The sequence below is a fragment of the Lithobates pipiens genome, unplaced genomic scaffold (assembly GCF_037356315.1).
Source record: "Lithobates pipiens isolate NorthernLeopardFrog02 unplaced genomic scaffold, aLitPip1_a1.2 Scaffold_1, whole genome shotgun sequence".
Lineage (NCBI taxonomy): Eukaryota > Metazoa > Chordata > Amphibia > Anura > Ranidae > Lithobates > Lithobates pipiens.
Window position 1 is genome coordinate 316,771 of NW_027507685.1, and position 19,836 is coordinate 336,606.

Here is a 19,836-nt window from a genome sequence, read left to right on the forward strand (position 1 = left end):
AGTATAACCACTTTAAGGTTTATTATACAGTCTGACGCCCAATTGCGACTTTGTTCCAAATGCTTTGACTTTTCAGATGACCCCCATACTTATCAAGAAGAAGTCAGGGTCAAACAAATGCATCCTGACCTATTCATGGTGGTCTGCATGTCCCTGACTGCACTGATGCGTACAAAGCATGCAGTCAGCAATTTAACTCCTTTCTGCCCACCCCTTTAAAAAGTATTGGGGGGGGGGGGGAGGGAATTGGTAATCATGTGACCATTGTGATTAACTGTCATAATGGTCACATGATCGGGTGACGGTCACTAGTCTAGACCAAGAGCTGTCTCTGTGCTGGGAGTGTGCAGTGAGTACGCTCTCAGCACAGACACATCAATTGCCCAGTGACTCATATGTTTGTTGTGTGGGCGTTAAAGCCTACCCTTTTGTTGCCACACATATGTTTTACACAGGCAGCAACAGGTAAATGAGATTGACTCTGCAGTTAGTATGTAGAAAATGCTGCCACTAGGTAATTGCACTGCTACGTGTAGAGACATGAGGCTAATTTTGCTTGAGTTTTTTTTGCGAGTTAATTAAAGTGTATCGAAACTCTAACAATACGTTTCTTATTTCCTCCCTTTTGATGATTTAAAACAAAACGCATTCACATACGCTCTCCTCTCCTTCTTGCTGTGACCCGGAAAGCGACGTCTGTCACTTCCGGGTCAGCCTCTCGGTGTCCCTGGCTAGCATAGCCAGGAAGAAATGTTTTGCCATGTGATCTGCATTGTAAAACATTCAGGGGAGACATGCAGGGTTTTTTAGACCATATCACCTAAAAAACATCACTTGGGGAACTTTTGGTCCCCTATTGCAAAAATATTAAGTTGCACATAACCCCACCCCCCTCCAAAAAAATTGAGGCCCCCTACCTCCACATATAAGCCCATATGAACTTAAATGCATGCAATGGCTGCAATTACGCATGAAAACGTTGATTGTGATACACGTGTTGCATATCACTGCACATGCCGGAGTGAGAGCAATAATTCTAGCACCAGACCTCATGCATAACACTAAACTGATGACCTGTAGGGGAGTTTGGAAGCCTCACCTATATAAAATATAGGGTAATATTTGTGGCACTTTCACGCAAATTTAAGGTTTGGCATGTTGGGTATCTATTTATTTGGCGAAACTTTATTGCGTTTGCCCTAAATTTCACTTTAGTGTGTTTGTGTTTTTTGCTGAAATTTTGCAATTCCTAGACCTTTTGCGGTAATATTGTGTGACATAAAAAAATTGGAACTACCACTATTTTATTCTATAGTGTATCCACTTTCAGAAAATGTATGTTTAAGAGTTTTACATTATCTTTAGGACTAAAATAATTTTTAAACACGTGTGCAAAAAATGGCTCCGGCCGCAAAAAGGTTAAAGGTTAAAAAAAAAAATGTGCAAAAAGAGAACTAATGCAGCCACCATATCTAAGAACCGGTAAGCTGTGAGTAAGCGTCCATATTTTTTGTTCTCAGACATAGATATGTTTTAAAGCCTAATTGAACTCTATCAGGAAATTGCACTTCAGTGTCTTTAGCTGTTATATCGCTGTAAGAATGTCTCCCGGCCAATAAAGTGAACAGCGGTTATACTGCAGTGGTCCGACACACCCCCCGCTAAGTCTGAGGAATAGCCAGGCAGCTGGCAGGAAACGTAAACCTCATTTCAATGTGAATTGTACACGTAGAAAAACACAAGGGCTTTCCCTAACGTCACCAAAGAAGGTGTTTTTGTGACACAACCCGCCTTTAACCCGCCAATAACAAACACATAAATGACCCTGTGTGTCTGTACAGGTTGTTCCAGTGGAACAAAGGTGATTTTGCGTTATCTATTGATTATTTACTTATTTATGGACCAGTTCTCGTGATAGAAAATTGTTCATACTGGTTAAAATTGTGCTACTTCTCATCAGTGGGTGAAAGGGAAATTCTGAAGATTCAAAGGTTCTTTCACCTCTGCAAAAATATTTTTTTGTTATTACTGTTATATTTCATCTTATCTAAAAGATAAAGGATATGCTTCCCTTTTTCTTATGAGATATTACTCATTCACATCTATATTTGGGTATATTGACTGCACATAAATGAGTAAGCTAATGAATTGTCTGCAGCTGACGTTAAACCAGTAATGGAAGAGCCATGGCACATTGCCGGTGTCTTTACAATACAAGGTTCTCAAGTGAAACTTACAAAGGAAATTGCGACACAAGGAAACATTTCAGTAATTGATGCTAGCAGTGCACTCAACATTCAAGTTCACTTTAAAATCAAGCTTTTCCTGATTTGCAGCAGTTCTGAGGCAGTCTTCACTGGTTTTATTGTGTGTGTGTGTGTGTGATGTGCAGTACGGGAAGAGAGATTCAGCTTCTCGCTCATTTGGTTTTGGTATGAATAGAATTTCCTGAACAAAAAACGCATACTATTAAAAATTAGTTCATTTGAGAAAAATTTTCCATCTTCCAAACTTTCTCATTACAGCAGTTGAAAATCAACATCAGTTTGACCCCACCAACTATTTTAAATTCTAATGAATTTAAAATGAACCATCTAATTATGTTTAGTAGAACCTATTATGTGTGTGTGTGTGTGTGTGTGTGTGTGTGTATATATATATAAATATACACGCAGAACAGTGGTGTTCAAATCCAGACCCAATACCATCTGCCTGGAGTTGGCATGTTCTCCCTGTGCCTGCGTAGGTTTCTTCCGGGTACTCCGGTTTCCTCCCACACTCCAAAGACATGCTGGTAGGTTAATCAGATCCTGTCTATAAATTGGCCCTAGTATCTGTGTATGTTTGTAAGCACGTCGGGACCCTACAGGGTAAGACCGCGCTGTATCAAGATGCAACTCAACTCAACTCGTATATCCGGGTAAGGCACTTGCACATAGATCTAGAGATGAGGCACTTGCAGCCATGTAAAATAATATATTGTTAACATGGTGTATTCACTGATGTTTCCGTGAGTCACCATCCGTCTTGATTAAGGTAGCTTGATATAGCTTCTTTAAATTCCTGTGAGTGCCTTACTTCTATGGTAAGGTGTTTATAAACACCTTACCATAGAAGTAAGGCACTCACAGGAATGGGTATAAAATCTTGTGCCGCCTTTGGGACTACACGGATTCCTGCTAATTCGACTTGCCTTTCAACATTGAAACTGTATGCCGATAACCTGGCAGACAGCCCACTCTCTGTCTATGCAGTGAAGGCAGTCTGGTAAGAACCTGCATATAGGCAGGCACAGCAAATGCAGGGTTAACAACCTTCCTCCTCCCACTCTCTCTCTCAGCTGAGCAAGGTGGGGCGTAGGGCCAGAGAGAGGGTGCTGAAGCAAGTAGCCCCAGCTCTCCTACTCTCTATGCAAGGGGTCTCAAACTGCCGGCCCTCCAGCTGTTGCAAAACTACAAGCCCCATGAGGCATTGCAAGGCTGACAGTTACAAGCATGACTCCCAAAAGCAAAGGCATGATGTGACTTGTAGTTTTGCAACAGCTGGAGGGCCGCCAGTTTGAGACCCCTGCTGCTGTGTTCGCCACAGATACAGCATTGAATGGAGCAGTTCGCTCCTAATTAACAAAGCGGCCCAATCACTTAGAGCAAAAGTAACTTCCATATCTTTGGTCAAAATCGATTGTGTTCCTCTGGCTTGCCTAGCCTCTCATGCCATTATTTAAGCTTTAAATCCCTCATTCTGTGAACTTGTCACATCCAGTCAAAACATTCTTGATTCTTTTGAATTATTGTGCTAACATTGGCAAGCACATTAAATATGATCATATTCTACGTATTTGTTTGGCAGTGAACAGTAAAACCTTTTATGGTACAATTCCTTTCTCTAATCTGTGGACATATTTAATATACAGCCGTGTTATCTACAGATATAAGTGGTGTTATGTCTTTACAGTTCACTTTATATGTGACCGTCTGCTTTCTTTTTGTAGTTTACATACAGTTTGTTTGTTTGTTTTTTTTGTTTTTTTTTATTTGTACAAACTCTTCTTTCAAATTATTTTTTTTTTAAATTAAAAATTAAGTAAAAAGGGCAAAACACAATGTCATAGAATTTAAAGAGGAAGTAAACCCTGATGGGTTTACTTCCTCTTTCATTCCCTGCAAAGGCAAAGCATAATGGACTACTATGCATCGCATAGTAGCCCATTATGTGTCACTTACCTGACACAGGAGCCAGCGATGTCACCGCTGTCCCCTGTAGTCCGGTGCATCCATCTTTTCGGTGGGGTCTCGCAGCTCCGCCGCTGTCATTCAGCGGAGCTGCGATGACGTCACTCCCGCGCATGCGCACGGGAGCCGACATGCGCGGCAGCTCCGTTTTTGGAAATGCCGCGCTCAGTGCGCCTGCGCGCCGCTGTCTACGGGCAAATATCTCCTAAACCGTATAGGTTTAGGAGATATTTCTTGGACCTACAGGTAAGCCTTAATCTAGGCTTACCTGTAGGTCAAAGTGGTTTGTAAGGGTTTACAACCACTTTAAAGCCTCAATAGAAAGACACATGTAGATGCTAGTGTGTCCCGGTAGAGATTGGAGATCAGTACTACAAAATGTGTCATTCAAGAAAAGAAAAAAGGAAAAGAAAACCAACAAATAAAACTGATAGAACTAACACCAGTAATTTACTAAAGACAATCAGCAGACCGTAACTATCATGTTGAAATTGTTATAAATCAGAAACTTTGCCAGGATAATCCCAATGAGCCCATTTAGAATGAAAGTATTTATTTAAGGCCCTGTTCATTAATTGCTAAGAATTTTTCGTATAGGTAATGGGTATTAACTCTACTAATCACCTGTGATGTTAGATTCATGTGTAGTGTAGTGTTCCATGCCTTAGTTATAGTTAATCTTGTAGCTATAAAGATATGCGAAATGATGGTTCTGTACTGTATAGGGAACTGATCTATTGTTAAGGCCAGTAATGCTAGATGAGGAGCTGGTGAGGTTAGCATACCCGTGGTATAGACAATGAGGGAGAACACTTTATTCCAAAAACTGTGGCAAGACCTGCAGTCCCACAATATATGCATTCAATTTCCCGTCAAGCCACATTGCAGCCAACACAAGGGGAGGCATCAGGATAAAATGTAGACAGTCTATATCCTTTGTGTAGAATGTTAAGGGCGTTGTCCCAATGAGTCACACTAATATCGTTGGCCAGTGGTAACACGCATTGGCCAACAACATTAGAGTGACGCATTGCAGGTCTCTCTGCAGTTTTTGGAGTAAGGTGTTCTCCCTCATATCTTATACCACAGGTATTCTAACCTCACCAGATCCTCATCTAGCATTACTGACCTTAACGATAGATCTGTTCCTTATACAGTACAGAACCATAATTGTGCAAACCTTTCAATGCAACCAAACACTATTACTTGGAGCACAAACAGTATTATTGTGGTTGTTTCACAGAGTCACTATAGAGAGGAAGGTGGAAAATTCATCAATTCTTTGGGGTTAGAACATTGATTGGGATTATCTTTTATCTAGAGGTAAAACCAGAGCAAATCTGTTCATTGAAAAGCCATGTGGTGTCATGTGCTATGTCACATGTCACCTTCATTTGTCTCCAGCAAGCAGCTAATATTGAAGTTTCATAGCTGAGGTAATGACTGCTGAGGTAAATTACACAAGTCAGAGGCCAGCACTGTATTCTGTAAACAATGAAAGCTGTGGGTTATGAACTGATAAAAATGTGTGTGTGTGTGTGCGTGTGTGTATTTGTATGCTGTATTCCCCAATGTCTCTGAGTCTTAAATCGAAAGTAAACCTATCCATAAAACAGTTTCATTTCCAAAACGTGCCTGAAATGTAACACTCCAATTGGTTGTGCTCTCAACCAAACTGTCAAACCATCCAATGGCTGGTGTCATAACTGATCACATGTGCAGCACCATGGCAGTTGCAGATTAAACAGAGGCCAAGGTGGCAGCTTCCTTGGCTGAAAACGATAGGGGGTTTACTTACACCTTAAGTAAAGTCCCTTGATAAAGGTGTCCTAGGACCTTCCAAAATGTCAATGAAGCCTAAAACTGGATACACACTATACAACTTTCTGTTGTTTGACTTCCTTTTAGATTTACCAAAACCATGTAGTGCAAAGGCTTGACTGATAGCAAACAAATTGAAACTGTTAAGGTTTGACCTCATTATATGGTTTTGGTAAATCGAAAGGAAAAAAAAAATCTAACGAAAATTGTATAGTGTGTATTCAGCTTAAGGCAGGCCATAGACAGTGGGAATTTCATTCCTGCAACCTGTAAATTCGCACGATTCCCCCATTAACACAGTGTTGACAGGGGAATTACTCCTGCAGAGATATTGTTGTCTTCTCCCAGCCAGGGGGAGGGGGGTGGGAGCGGTCGGGGGACCTCCCCCCAGAGAAGACGTGAATATTGCTAGCGGCTATAGCTAGCATATAACTTGGTACATTCAGCCTGTTGTCCTTCTGAACCGGCCAAGATTAGAACCACGTATGGTGTCAGCTTTACACAATATTACACTATTTATTTTATTTTTTTGCATATGCACAGATTCCTGATCTCTAGAATTGTTCAGCTATTTACATAGTTTATAGTTTATGATCTTTAGCCCAACAGCGGATACTGTACATATACTTAAAGCAGAACTACACTGCATCTGAGCACCACAAAACACCATTTAATTCATTTTTAATATTCAAACCAAACACATCCACCCATGTCTCCTCTTTAATTTGCTGAGAAATCACTTTGAAATCACGCCTCTAGCGCCATCTTGAGTAAGGGCAGATGATTCATGCAGCATTTAATTCCTGGAATCCAGGTGCTCCTAGCTCAAGCATGCAGATGTTATGTCAAAAGAGACAACTCATCAAAATCTCCAATTACGTCACTTCCAGTTTCCCTCCAGCAACAGTAATCGTAGATTTCAACGACGTGTCTCTTTTCACAGAACGCAGCCGGCATATACATTACAGTAGACGACGAGTTTGCTGTTTTGATACAACGGCTAAGCAGTAAAAAAAGTTGTCCCCACCTTGGAGGCAACCATCTTGTTGGTTACTAGCGAGCAGACTAACGATGCCCACTCATTATATTGTCTACTGTAGTGTATGCGATAGCTGTGTTCTGTGTAAACAGTCACGTCGTCAAAATCTGCAATTACTGTTGCTAGAGAGAAACTGGACGTGATGTAATTGGAGATTTTGGTGAGTTGGCTCTTTTGACAGAACACAGGCAGGAGAAAACCCCTCCTCCTGAAGACTCCTGGGATGCATGACATCAATTGCTTAGGCCTGGCAAACAAGTATTTAAGAAATGTAAAAATAAAGTTTAAAACAAGTTGATATGATATATACTTCCCTATCTATTTACTAATGCTAGCAGCATAAGGATTCAAATTTAGTAAATTACGACTGAGAGGATGACGTTCCACTTTAAATACTGAAAAGAATCATTTGGCCACACGTGGTCCAGGGTGTGGTAAAACCAGGCAGTTCAGCTGCTCAGAGCTGTACACATTGCATGGTTGCGAGGGCTATGGGACATTGTGTAATCGCATGCCATCCCGCACCTGCAGAGAAAAGGCAATGCATGTGGGTATGTCATACCCCCATATGTGGTATGTCATTATAAGTAGATCATGTTTCTGTGGACTTTCCCAAAGTATATTCATGGGCAGCTGACAGTGAAGTGATGTTCCCCACAGTTCCAAAAAAACTGTACTGGCAACAGTAATTCTAGAATGACTGTACCAACTTCTTGCTGGCTTTAAGACCCGTGTTTGTTCTGACATTCTCAAAGTTTCAGGAAACGTTGACTCATCGCTTACCGTTAAAGTGCACCCTCTCCTCGGGTTTCACAAGGCATTGGCCACAAAAAATTCTGCATCATAGATACAAAATAAACTATTCAATGGTTAAACAATCCATGTTTAAAGAACTAAAAGCAAACTAAGACAAAAACAAAAGGCAAACTTTTTTTTTTTTTTTCATTTTTGATATCGTAAGAGAGTGTCCCGGTTTTTTTGTCCCATTGGGGAGATTTCCTGTCGCAAAGCCAAAACAGGAAGTGAGGGGAAGTCCCTCCAAAGTGAGGGAATCCTGAATTATTGTCCCTATTGAAAGGTTTGGGTAACAACCCAAAATTTGGGGTTTTCTTTCACGTTTTACTCTGTGATAACAGTAAACAGTACAAAACAGAAATCTCTCTAATGATGACACAGACAGCAATTGCAACCTGACAGGTGTTCTAATCTCTCTCCACTCTATGCAAAACTAAAACTTTACCTTTTGTTATACTTACACTAAGACCCCTTTCACACTGGGGCCACACCGTGTTAGCAGTGAAGCACCGCTAGTTTTAGCGACACTTCGTCGTTTTAGTGGTGCTTTTCAGCTGCTAGCAGGGCTCTTTTTTTTTTTTTTTTTTAACCTCCCACTAGTTGCCGAAGAAAGGGTTAAAAGCACCTGTGTTGCGACGCTGCCAAATCGTTTTGTAGGCGATTCGGCAGTGCTACCCATTTATTTCAATGGCAGGGCATTCACCGCTCCCAAACCGCCTCAAAGATGATGCTTGCAGGACTTTTTCCACAAGCGCACCGTCCCAGTGTGAAAGCACTTGGGCTTTCACGCTGGGTAGGAATGAGAGGCGCTTTACATGCGCTATTTTTAGTGCCAAAACACCTGAAAATTGTCTCAGTGTGAAAGGGGTCTAAACAAGGACATTGATCGAAATTCGTCCAGTTCAATAGGGATTGTTCAATTTTTATCCATATGTGGTTGCTCCTGCTCAACAGAAGTCGACCTAACAACTGACTTCTATCACTCTCAGACTGAAATTGGGTTGATTTACTAAAACTGGAGAGTGCAAAATCTGGTGCAGCTCTGCATCATGGCCAATCAGCTTTAGCGTCTGCTTGTTCAATTAAGCTTTGACAATAAAACCTGGAAGCTAATTGGTTTCTGTGCAGAGCTGCATGATATTTTGCACACTCTGTTTTTACTAAATCAACCCCACTATCTTAATGGGGAGGATTTTTCTATCCACCTCATTTGTGTGGTTGGGAGAATCGTTTATTTATTTATTTTTTGTTCAGCCCACTGGCCGAACTAAAAACAATGAAAATAAAACATCATTCTATGGCCAGCCTTAGTGGTTGTAAAGGCGGAAGTTTTTTTTTTTTTAGTTTTTTTTTTTTAATAGAGGTGCACTGAATGTAAATTTTGGTGTGGAAACCAAAATGTTTTTACTGAATATCGTGAATTTAAATGAATATGGGTGTATTGTCGGCTATTACTGGTACATTTAGCACAAGAAAAGCTCAAGATAGATGCATCTCTTTAAATTCTATGTACCGGTAAGTCTTCAAACTGGTCCATTGCGCTTCCATTGAGCTAAAAACCCTGCTTGCTGCATTTTTGGTCAGTTAAAAAAAAATGCACTAAAAACACACCTCCCCATTGAAAACGCAGAAAGAACGCATCAATAATGCACCCATGTTACTTTTTTGATTCGGTCCTTGAGTCACATGACCTATGAAAAATACACCATAAGCATAGTAAAATTGCGGCAAATCGACATCTTTTTCTGTTTTTGGCAAAATGCCGATAACAATTTTTGGCTGCCGAAATTTTGGTGCATCTCCTAATTTTTTACCTTACTGCTTTCTGTGCATGGAGGTAAAAAACATTCTGCATGCAGATTCCCCTGCATCACCCCAAATACATACCTGAACCTCATCTTAATCCAGCGACATGTAGGAGAGCCTCAGCTCTCACACAGCACACAGGGCAGGGCTTGGGGAACAAGCATACACGGGTGCCCCCAGAGCAACTACCTTGCTATGTGATTACACTGATGGGGGAGCCAGGAACAGAAGGATCAGGGTTTTTCTGTGCAAAACCATTTCTCAGAGCAGGCATTTTTTCAAAAAAAAAAAAACAAGACTGGTCCTTAGTATTACTTGATGTAGTCCGGCCAGATCCACACTCCCCTGAACGTCCCTGAACAAACCAGTTTCTAGGTAAATCTAATGACTATATCTAGCTGTGCATCAGAGCTTTTCTAATAATACAATAATGGGATTTTTCATTTCTGCTGACCGGGAAGGATTCTGTGTGTGGCATTGCCGGGCACAAATTCCACTCATATCTTTCTCACAGAAAAGGGTTCTCATGTTCCTGGGACTATATTGTTTTGGCTGAACCGTGCATCTGATTAAAATGTAAGCTGGCAGATTTACAAAGAGAAGCAGACACGGTGTTATTCAGCCTACACACAGCTGCTTTCTATGGCCTAGAATTGAAAGTAAACTTGTAGTGATAGAGATTCTTTATGTATCTGGCCAAATTCTTAGGGGGGGGGAGGAGAAGGGTACCATTTTATGTTACTTTTAATTACCAAACTCTTTCCGGGCAGATCATTCACCACCCCTCTGGTTTATATTAAACGCTGGTATTGAAAAGGGTAGCAGTGTGTAGAAAAGAAGGTGACAGTATGTAGGAGAAAGCTGTAGAGTTCAGGATTTATAACTTCCAAATAAGTCAAAACCCCAGTAATTAGAAAGTAACACAAAGGTGAGCTGTGCATTCAGTTAAAATGATTGCATTCATTTTATAATATAATGTTGCCTTTGGGGGATCAGGAAGGATTTTTTTTCTGCTGCTAGAGCAAGTTGGACCATACTTTATAGGGGTTTTTATTTTGTCTTCCTCTGATTCTACTTCAACTGTATATAGAGGCTTCCTATTTGTCTGTTTCTGTTGGTTGAACAACTTGGACTTTCGTTGTTTTTTTGTTTTTTTCAGCCTATGAAACTAGTACAGCTCAAATATACTTAAAAATCTGTAAGGTGAATTTACACAGGTCCTCCTCCTCACCTCACCCTCCCCAGTCCCGCTGACCTGGACCACTGCAATCTCTGGTTCTAAGCCCTGGTATATCTGCGCCAGGAGCCCGCGGCTTTGAAATTCTCTCTGCATCCACGCGGCGTCTTCATAGCTGACAGGACAGCCTATGCGGCTGTTGATTGGTCGACGCCGCCAAGGGGCAGCGCTGACCAATTAGAATACATTCAGCCAAAAGGATTTCTAAGCCCTGGACACCTAGCGTGGATATACCAGGGCTTAGAACTGGAGATTACCGTGGTCCAGGTCAGCGAGACCATGGGAGGGGCGAGGAGGGGGAACTGTGTAAGTTCACCTTACAGAGTTTTCTGTAAAGGTGAACTTGCCCTTTAAATAATGTTTGAACAGTCGCTACTTGCAGAAATCTGACCATACATGAATAGATTTGTTTTGCTATTCCTGCGGGCCAACAGATCCCTTCATGCTACTAAAAAAAGTGATCAATCTCCCCTGCTGTCTTCTGACAGCTGTCGCCCGTGGCTGTCAGAATTTCCCAAACAGTGACTGCAGCTGATTGGCTGCTGCCCATGTTCAACTGATCGCTTTCCTCCTGGCTCCTTCAATCTTCAGATTGTAGCTTGTCGACCTACCTAATCTATAAAATTAATTTGTATCTAATCAGGCAGACCCTTGCACTACATAGTTGGTGATAGATCTAAAGGAGAGAGTACGGTTACATCAGTATAGAAAGTGTTAAGTTAAGCAGATAAAGAATTTGGTTCCTAAAGCCTAGGAAGGAAATATGTTGGTATGTTTAGGGTTTTTGAATAAAGTTTCCCTGCGGTGTTGGTTGCCTTGGAATCCTTGAGCTCTTAATTTCCGTCCTTCTCTAAGAATAGAAGTAACATGATAAAGCTTAGGCCAGAGTTATGTATAGGAAACAAGTTGATCATGTGGTTCTCAGAGTAGCAGTGGGATGGTTGGTTTCTCACGTTACTACTATTACTACGAACATTTGGTAAGGCACTTAACTAGGGAAGTATTTTCACTTAGGGTAGATTTAGACACGCTTCTAAATCTCCCTTGCCTATGAATCTTGATCTGTATTAGGATCATGCTCCAGAGGTTACTGACCGGCAGTGAGGAAGCGATACGATGCCTCCCTACCACCTGCTTTAACCCAATTTTTGCCGATAAATGTGCCGCAACTGCGTGCATTGCGTATGCAGTTTTTCTCCATTGCTTAAATGTGCAGCAATCATTACAAGTAGCAACCTGGTCTTTTTCTCACACTTCTAAACACATGTAAAGATAAACTCTGGGCAGATATAGAAGATACAAATAAAGCCTTGTTATCATAAATACATTAACAAATTATTTTAAGGCAAGCTGTGTAAATACTGGTATGTAACCTGGTATCAGTCTCCTGCAGCCCCTATACAGCAGGACTGGAGTGTGAGTGGAAGAACCAGCACACAAAACTAGTCTGTTCATGTGCTGTCAGGAAGCATGCGGATAGTAAGAGAAAAAAAGGACAGTGAGGTCAGCTAATCACTGTGCTGCTTATCCTTTCACTGACCATTCACAGGCTTAGGATGGTCCAGGGTGACCTTGGCTCAGAGTGAGTTAAATGAAGTTGGCCATGAAATTGAGGACATCTAGTGGCAGAAAAATGTACTGAGGTAGAAATCTCTGGAATGAAGCTGAATATTTCAGCAAACATTGTTTTTTTTGTTTTATCCTTTTAGCTATTCATGTTTAACTTGTTGCTTTTGACTGGAATTCTGCTTTAGGATGAATCTCTGTTCTTTTTCAAACTTCTAAAAGTAAATTCCTGTCTAAATGCAGCCTCCACAAAATGCCTGCTACTTTTTAGTCAGAAAAGCTGCTTATGTGCCTCTCTCAAATTTAGTTTTAGTATTATTAATGGGGCATGACATTATTGCTAAGCCCTGCCAAGTCCCTGCTAAGTCCTTCTTTGTTCAGTGAGACAACCATAATGGACAGTGATGGCACTCACATTGGACAGGTGGGTGGCAGCTGGGAGAGTTTAGACATTAAAATCAGGGAAGACCAGACTCCTTTAACAAAGAGAAACTAAATAAGGGCACCTTTCTAATAAAGGCGACATCTGGTGGTGTCTGCTTTTGAGACCTACTCTTAAAAATGTAAAATGGAGGACTTGTTTACTTTCACTTGTTTCCCCCAAAAATATGAAATATGGAACATTAAATGGTTGTTTTGCAATGACTGTAAGAACCACCCTCCTTCTACATCCCCAGAAATAGGGCATCATCTCAATACTGTATCAGTCCAGAAATATAATCTAACTAATTTAAATCTAGATGCATGTGTACTTTCAATCAAATGGTAAAAGATTACTATAGGGTACTTCACAGCTCTTACAGGAGGCAGAGACTTGGTTTATAGGATTATGATAATGTGATCTCGGCATCTAAAGGGGCATTTGCACAAGTAATTTATTCTTGAATTGTGTTTCAGGTACACTTATGAAGAATACCAACAAACTGCAGACTGGCTTTTGGCTAACACAGATCACCGTCCTACATTGGCTATTGTATGTGGCTCTGGACTTGGAGCTTTGGGTGAACTGTTGAAGGACCAGGTGGTTTTCCCCTACAGTGAAATTCCCAACTTCCCACACAGCACAGGTATGTTAACCAAGGTAGTGAAAAGATCTATTCCTCTAAGACCCTTTTCACACTGAGGCAGTTTTTAGAAATGGCACTGATAAAGCTCCTGAAAACCACCTCCCATTCATTTCAGTGTGACTTTTCACACTGGGGTGGTGCACTTGCGGGACGTTAGGAAAAGTCCTGCAAGCAGCATCTTTTGGGGCGGTTTGGGAGCGCTGTATTTAGCGTTCCCCCAAAACACCCTGCCCATTTAAATTTATGAGCAGCGCTTCCAAAGCGCCTGAAAAGCGCTTCAGAAGCACCGCAAAAGCTCCCCGCTAACGGCCGAAAAATGCCGCTAAAACGAACTGCGCTTTAGTGCTAACGCAGCCCCAGTGTGGAAGGGGTCTTAAGACTTTAGTTAAGTACAAGACCAAGGGGTGGCTGAGAACCTACAAAAAATACATACATTTGTTTAAATGGGTTTTTAGTGCGATAAATATTTTACACGTGGTGTTCTAATGAGTACAGAAAGGAATGCATAATTCTTTCTGTACTCTACTGCAGTTCATAGTTAATAGTTTCTCTACTCTCCAGTCCTTGGCTAAGGACTAATTTTATCTACTACAGTCCCTGGCAAATCCCTCCTCTACTCTCCAGTCCCTGTCAAATCCTCTCTCTAATCTTATCTGCTACAGTTCCTGATTGATCACTTCTCTAATCCTGCCTCTAGCTAAATCCTGGTATACACTGATTTATTTTTTTATTTATTTATTTATTTATTTTTTTTGGGTTGAAAGAAAAAAAACTCAGCTCCGGTCAAAGCCGATGTACCAACTAGCCAAAGTTAAAGCAGTGATCTCCGCCCTCTGAGCTGTTGTGTTCTGACAGGTGGACGAACCCCCAGAATACTCCTTTCTGCACTCTCCGCCATTGTCAGAAAGCACTGGTTCAGAGCCGGTCAGCTGCTGGTTTTCCAGCATGCTTGTCCAACAGAAGCCGGCCAAACAGCTTCTGTCGGACAGGGTGCCAAACTGACAGGATGAATGTCGGACGGTTTTTATTGAACTGGCCGGTGTCTCCCGACATTTTCTCCCACTCTTCTCTTCTCTTTTCTCTTTTCTCTTCTCTCTTTTCAATTCTTCCTCTCCCCTCCCCTCCTCTCCATGGCTAATCCTGTCTCTCTCCCCTCCTCGGGCTAATCCTGTCTCTCGTCTCCAGCCCCTGGCTAATACATTCTCTATTTTAGCTGGCCCTACATTATACAATTTTCTTGTTCAATTTCATTTAGATTGACCTTTTTAGCTATGTATTGCAAGGGCCTGCCTGAGTGCATATAATTTGAAAGTGTTTAGGCCTGACCATAATATTTGGGTTTTTGCTAAATTAAAAGGAGAATTGTACAGTAAAATTGTATAATGTATGGCCAGCCTTACAGTTCCTGGCTAATCTGTTCTGTACTGTCCTCTACTACAGTTCATGGTTGATCCCTTCTCTACTCTCCTCTATTACAGTCCATGACTAATCCCTTTTTCTGCTCCCCTCTGTTAAGGTCCCTGGTTATTCCTTTCTCTACTGTCCTCCATTTCAGTCCCTGGCTAATCTATTCCCCACTCTCCTCTACTATAATCCTTGATTGATTTCTTTCCCCACTCTTCTCTACTTTCATCTACTACAGTTTCTGACTAATCTTTTTTTAATGCTGCCCTGGCTAATGTGTTCCCACTTTCCTCTACTATTCCTGGCTAATCTTTTTTCCTCTCTTCTACAGTTCCTGGGCATGCTGGACGTCTTATTTTCGGGAAACTGAGTGGGAAACCATGTGTGTGCATGCAGGGACGGTTTCACGCCTACGAGGGTTACCCATTGTGGAAGGTGAGAACTTTTTATATAAAGGCTTAGAATCATGGTTATTCCCTGTAGAACAGTAGCAGAGGTATTTATTTAATGCAAAATAATACAAAGAAAGTCAGTGAGGCATGGTTCTTAGTTGGACCATGTATGTGCCTGAGCAACAGTTACTATTTTGCTAGTCAATCTTTAAAAGACAAAGAACATCAATGAACAGAGAGGAAAACACCTACCTAAAACAGACAGACTTCACAATTAATAGACCATGTGAATGCTGATATATAAATCAGTTACTTTTTGCTCATTACATGCTCTCATGTGGCATTATGAAGTGTGAAATAAGTCACCAAATTTCATCAAATCAACTAGTACATCCAGGCAAAAGTTAAACATCATTGGCAGAAGCATCTTCAATATAGAGATTACTGTAGCGGACCAACATCAGCCCAGCTAGCTTTAATCTGCACTGCTGGTGACATTCATTTTAGGGATAGAGCTGGCCATCAGGATTGGTTTTCGATGTTTTGAAGAATTCTACAATAAATATGTCTCATGGGGATTGTAGTATTACTTGCATGTAGCCAGCTATTGCTCCTGTGGAAATTTGATTACATTTGGGGTTTGACAGAAATCAGAATTTATTAGTGCGTGATGTTGAATTTAAATTTAATAGTGCGTACTTTATGTCCTCTAAGCATAGGAATCGTAAGCTGCATTAACATAATTTTATATTTCTTTTCAGGTGACATTTCCAATTCGTGTCTTCCGCCTTATGGGTATAGAAACACTTATTGTCACCAATGCTGCTGGAGGCTTGAATCAGGACTATAAGATTGGGGACATTATGGTGATAATGGATCACATCAATATGCCAGGTTTTGCAGGACAGAATCCACTGGTTGGTCCAAATGAGGAAAGGTGAGGTCAATTTAAATCACTGGTTTTGTCCTGTTACTTTAGTGAACACTGTATGACTTTCACAAAAGAAAATGTAATTATTATACAGTAGAGAAACACGGTGCTAAAAATACTGTCATAAAGATGAATGCTCAGCCATGCATTCATGTGTTTACCCAATGGGAGATACAAGCAAATCCTGTTTTACCTTGTTTCAGCAAAAACAATTGCAGACAGGTGAGGTTTTTTAAGCAGTTATTTCCCCAAGAAGCATTGGGGTGATTGGACAGGACTGTCTGAAGCCCCTCATAGGTATGGCATCTTGGACCTAATCAATGAGAAAATTCTCTCACACCAAATCTATTACATAGTGCTTGAATTCGCTAAAATTGAATGTGAAGTTATTTTAAAGTAACAGCTCCGTGTTCGAACTGCCTAAATTATTGTCTCACTTTTCTATCTCCAACAGGTTTGGTTCTCGTTTCCCCCCCATGTCTGATGCTTATGACAAGGACTTGAGAAAGCTGGCTCTGGGAATTGGGCAGGAGCTGGGCTACGTGGAGAAAATGAGAGAAGGTGTATACTGTAGCCTTGGGGGACCCAACTTTGAGACTATTGCTGAATGTCGAATGCTGAACAGTCTTGGGGCTGATGCAGTGGGTATGTGCTCATTTTCAATCTAAACAAACTGCAAATAGACAATGTACACAGAGGAAACATAATCGAATTGTCCTAAATACAAGGGAGAGCCTGATATGCTGCAAAGTCATTTGCAATCTATTGTTCGAAAAAAATGTGTAAGAAAGCCAGGCTGATATAAAGTATATACTCCTTTTGTAAATATAAAAATTAGTGCTGCATATATTGAGTTTAGAAAATCTACAAATAGCATGCACAATCATTCTTGGCAACCTGTATAGGGTTTACTTTGATCAACCTGTGTAAATTATTTTATATTTTTAATATGTATTCTTTTGCAAACCTTGTGGCTTTTGTAGTGTTTCGAACACCTCTCACCTATATATTTTTTTTTTTTTTTTTGCCTTTTGTGTTATCCAGGAATGAGCACTGTTCCAGAGGTAATTGTGGCCAGACACTGTGGTCTGAGGGTCCTGGGCATGTCTCTTGTTACAAATAAGGCTGTCATGGATTACAACACCGAAGCAATTGCTAGCCATGAAGAAGTGCTGCAGGCTGGAAAAGACAGTGCCAAATTCCTGGAGAAATTGGTTTCTCTATTGGTTCAGCGCATAGAACCGAACAATAATGTGTTTTAAAGATGGTGGATCTTCATGGGTGGAGAAAGCATAAGGCTGCTACTCTATTCTATGTTCTCTTGAAATAAGGCCAAGCACTCATTGCCTCTTAGTTGAGCATAAGAGTCATCTAATCATAAAGACACATTAACTTATTCTCTACATGTTAACTGTACCCACATGCCAGCATGTGGCACAACAGCACATTCCTTAACTGCAAACCAATCTCTAACTATCCTAATGTCCACAATCCATTCCTCTGCTGCACACTCTGACATGTACCAATCTTTAACGGTTTACGACGTGTTTCACACTTGTAGATACTTTTATTTATGTGTCCAATATTCACTCCATTTCTCTCTCATTTTACTTTGATCCTGAATTCTTTTGTAATAAGACAATTATTTTGGAGAATAATGTTACTACTTTAATAACTATTATTTATTTTTACATATTACATTTTTTAAGAAGACGGTCCAAATTGTAAACATGTAAGATAATAGGTTGTAAGAAGAATAAATAATTTAAAGGTTAAATTAATGATGTACAAGATCAGGAGTAGGGGCCAACTCATAATGCATGTGTACACATGTAATACAGCACAACATTCTTTAACTGTTCTTTTCATCATTAGCAATTACTCATTACCTTTGTTTAAAGGTGTTGGTACCAAATAATAAAATCTTCTAATCAAGGTTTTCTAGAGACTTCAAGTGTTACTAAACCCAGGACCCTGCATTCACTATATCTGTTCTCCTGCAGTACACAGAACATGGAATGCAATTATTTTAGTAAATACAAACACCTTTTCTCATCAGCAGTACATAGAAGTCACAAGACTGCTATCAGTTCCTAGTAAATCTTTCTCCCCTGATCCTCTGTCTGGACAGTGCTGATTGGCCCTGTGCTGATCATATGCACTCTCCCCTGGCTCTGTAGGTTATTTTTTAGAGACAGTAAAAAAAGGAGGGTCAGAGAAGACAGGATCAAACAGCCTTTATACACAATGCAAAGGATTAACCCCTTAGGTTCCACAGTGAGTATACCAAGCATGCTTTCCTGCATAGACAGACTGATTTTACTGTTGTGGATTTAGTAACACTTTAGGGCATAGAGTTTCAGTAATTCATCCTAATGCAGTGACAGGCTGATTTAAGAAACTATAATAAATGTTTTTGAAAAAAATGCTTCTGTTGGCTCCTTTGCACATTATGTGACCATATTACTGTCTGGTAATGGTGCTGATCGTTATTCAACTGGGTACACATGCACATTTCTCAGGCTAACTTTCTTAACCCATTCTACTGTTTTACAGTACTTTGCCTGATATAAAGCCTTTTGACTGACTCAAAATAAATAGATCCGAATCTGTTAGCATCCTTTTTGTGAATTTAAACGTTTCACAGAATACAAATTTAATGGTTAGAGTGCACGAGGGGGTGACAGTCAGTTTCTTGAACTGAAAAAAAGTGACTTTAAACACTGAATTTATAGTTCTTAGATGGCTTTCAGCAATCGTCCACACAGCATTGCTTTTGAGCTGGAAATATGAAATCTTATGTGTTTTTTTTTTTTTTAACATAATATTGGCTTATTTATGCAGCAAATTGCTCTCACTCTCTTAATATCTACAATATTCTTACTGTTGCAAATCATTGCTACTCTGATATTTCCATTACTAATTCAGTTTTGAATAAACGGTTCTAATAGACGTAGTTGTACTCTTGTGTTGAGTAATAACTCCTATTTCAGAGAACTGGCTTCTTGTTGTCTATGCCAAACATTCCCTTGTAAAGTTATATATACCTCTATTCTGTGTATAGAGCTTTTTTGTAGAATGCGTAAATAAAATATATTTGAAATTGCAATGTGTGTCCTTTATTCATTAAATAACCTGGAAACTTGTGGAGTTCAAACAACATATAGCAATATAAAAAATATATAACTGTGCCGAAATTACAATATTGTTATAATTATAAGAGGAATTACAGACAAGTGACCTATTTCTTATAGCAATTGCATCCCCTGCTTGGTCATTTTTATCTACCGGTAAGCCTATATTAAGGCAGGTAAAATGAATATCTCCTAAACCTACATGGTTTAGGAGATATTCGCCTTGCATGCAGCTGCTGATGTCGGTGGCGCATGCGCTCTGAAGGTCCGGCGGATTGTGCTGGAAGTTCAGAGCTCCTCGTCGGAACGGAGAACTCCCGCATGCATGCGCGGGAGTGACACCATCGCAGCTCTGGCCACTCACAGCGCCGGAGCCAGCGATCCCAGAAAGAAACGCAGAGGAAACATGTCA

The 19,836-nt window shown here is 40.5% G+C and overlaps 1 protein-coding gene across 2 annotated transcripts in view; it reads left to right on the forward strand.

Annotated features, from left to right (window-relative positions):
• The window catches only part of PNP (purine nucleoside phosphorylase), a 56,552-nt gene extending 37,153 nt beyond the window's left edge, over positions 1-19,399 (forward strand). For both annotated transcript variants that reach the window (XM_077455091.1, XM_077454233.1), the window contains exons 2-6: positions 13,394-13,563; positions 15,299-15,402; positions 16,121-16,296; positions 16,745-16,935; positions 17,335-19,399. In XM_077455091.1, coding sequence (XP_077311217.1) covers positions 13,394-13,563; positions 15,299-15,402; positions 16,121-16,296; positions 16,745-16,935; positions 17,335-17,552 — 859 coding nt within the window. In that variant the 3' untranslated portion in view covers positions 17,553-19,399. The remainder of the gene's footprint in view (positions 1-13,393; positions 13,564-15,298; positions 15,403-16,120; positions 16,297-16,744; positions 16,936-17,334) is intronic.
• Positions 19,400-19,836: the final 437 nt, after the last annotated feature.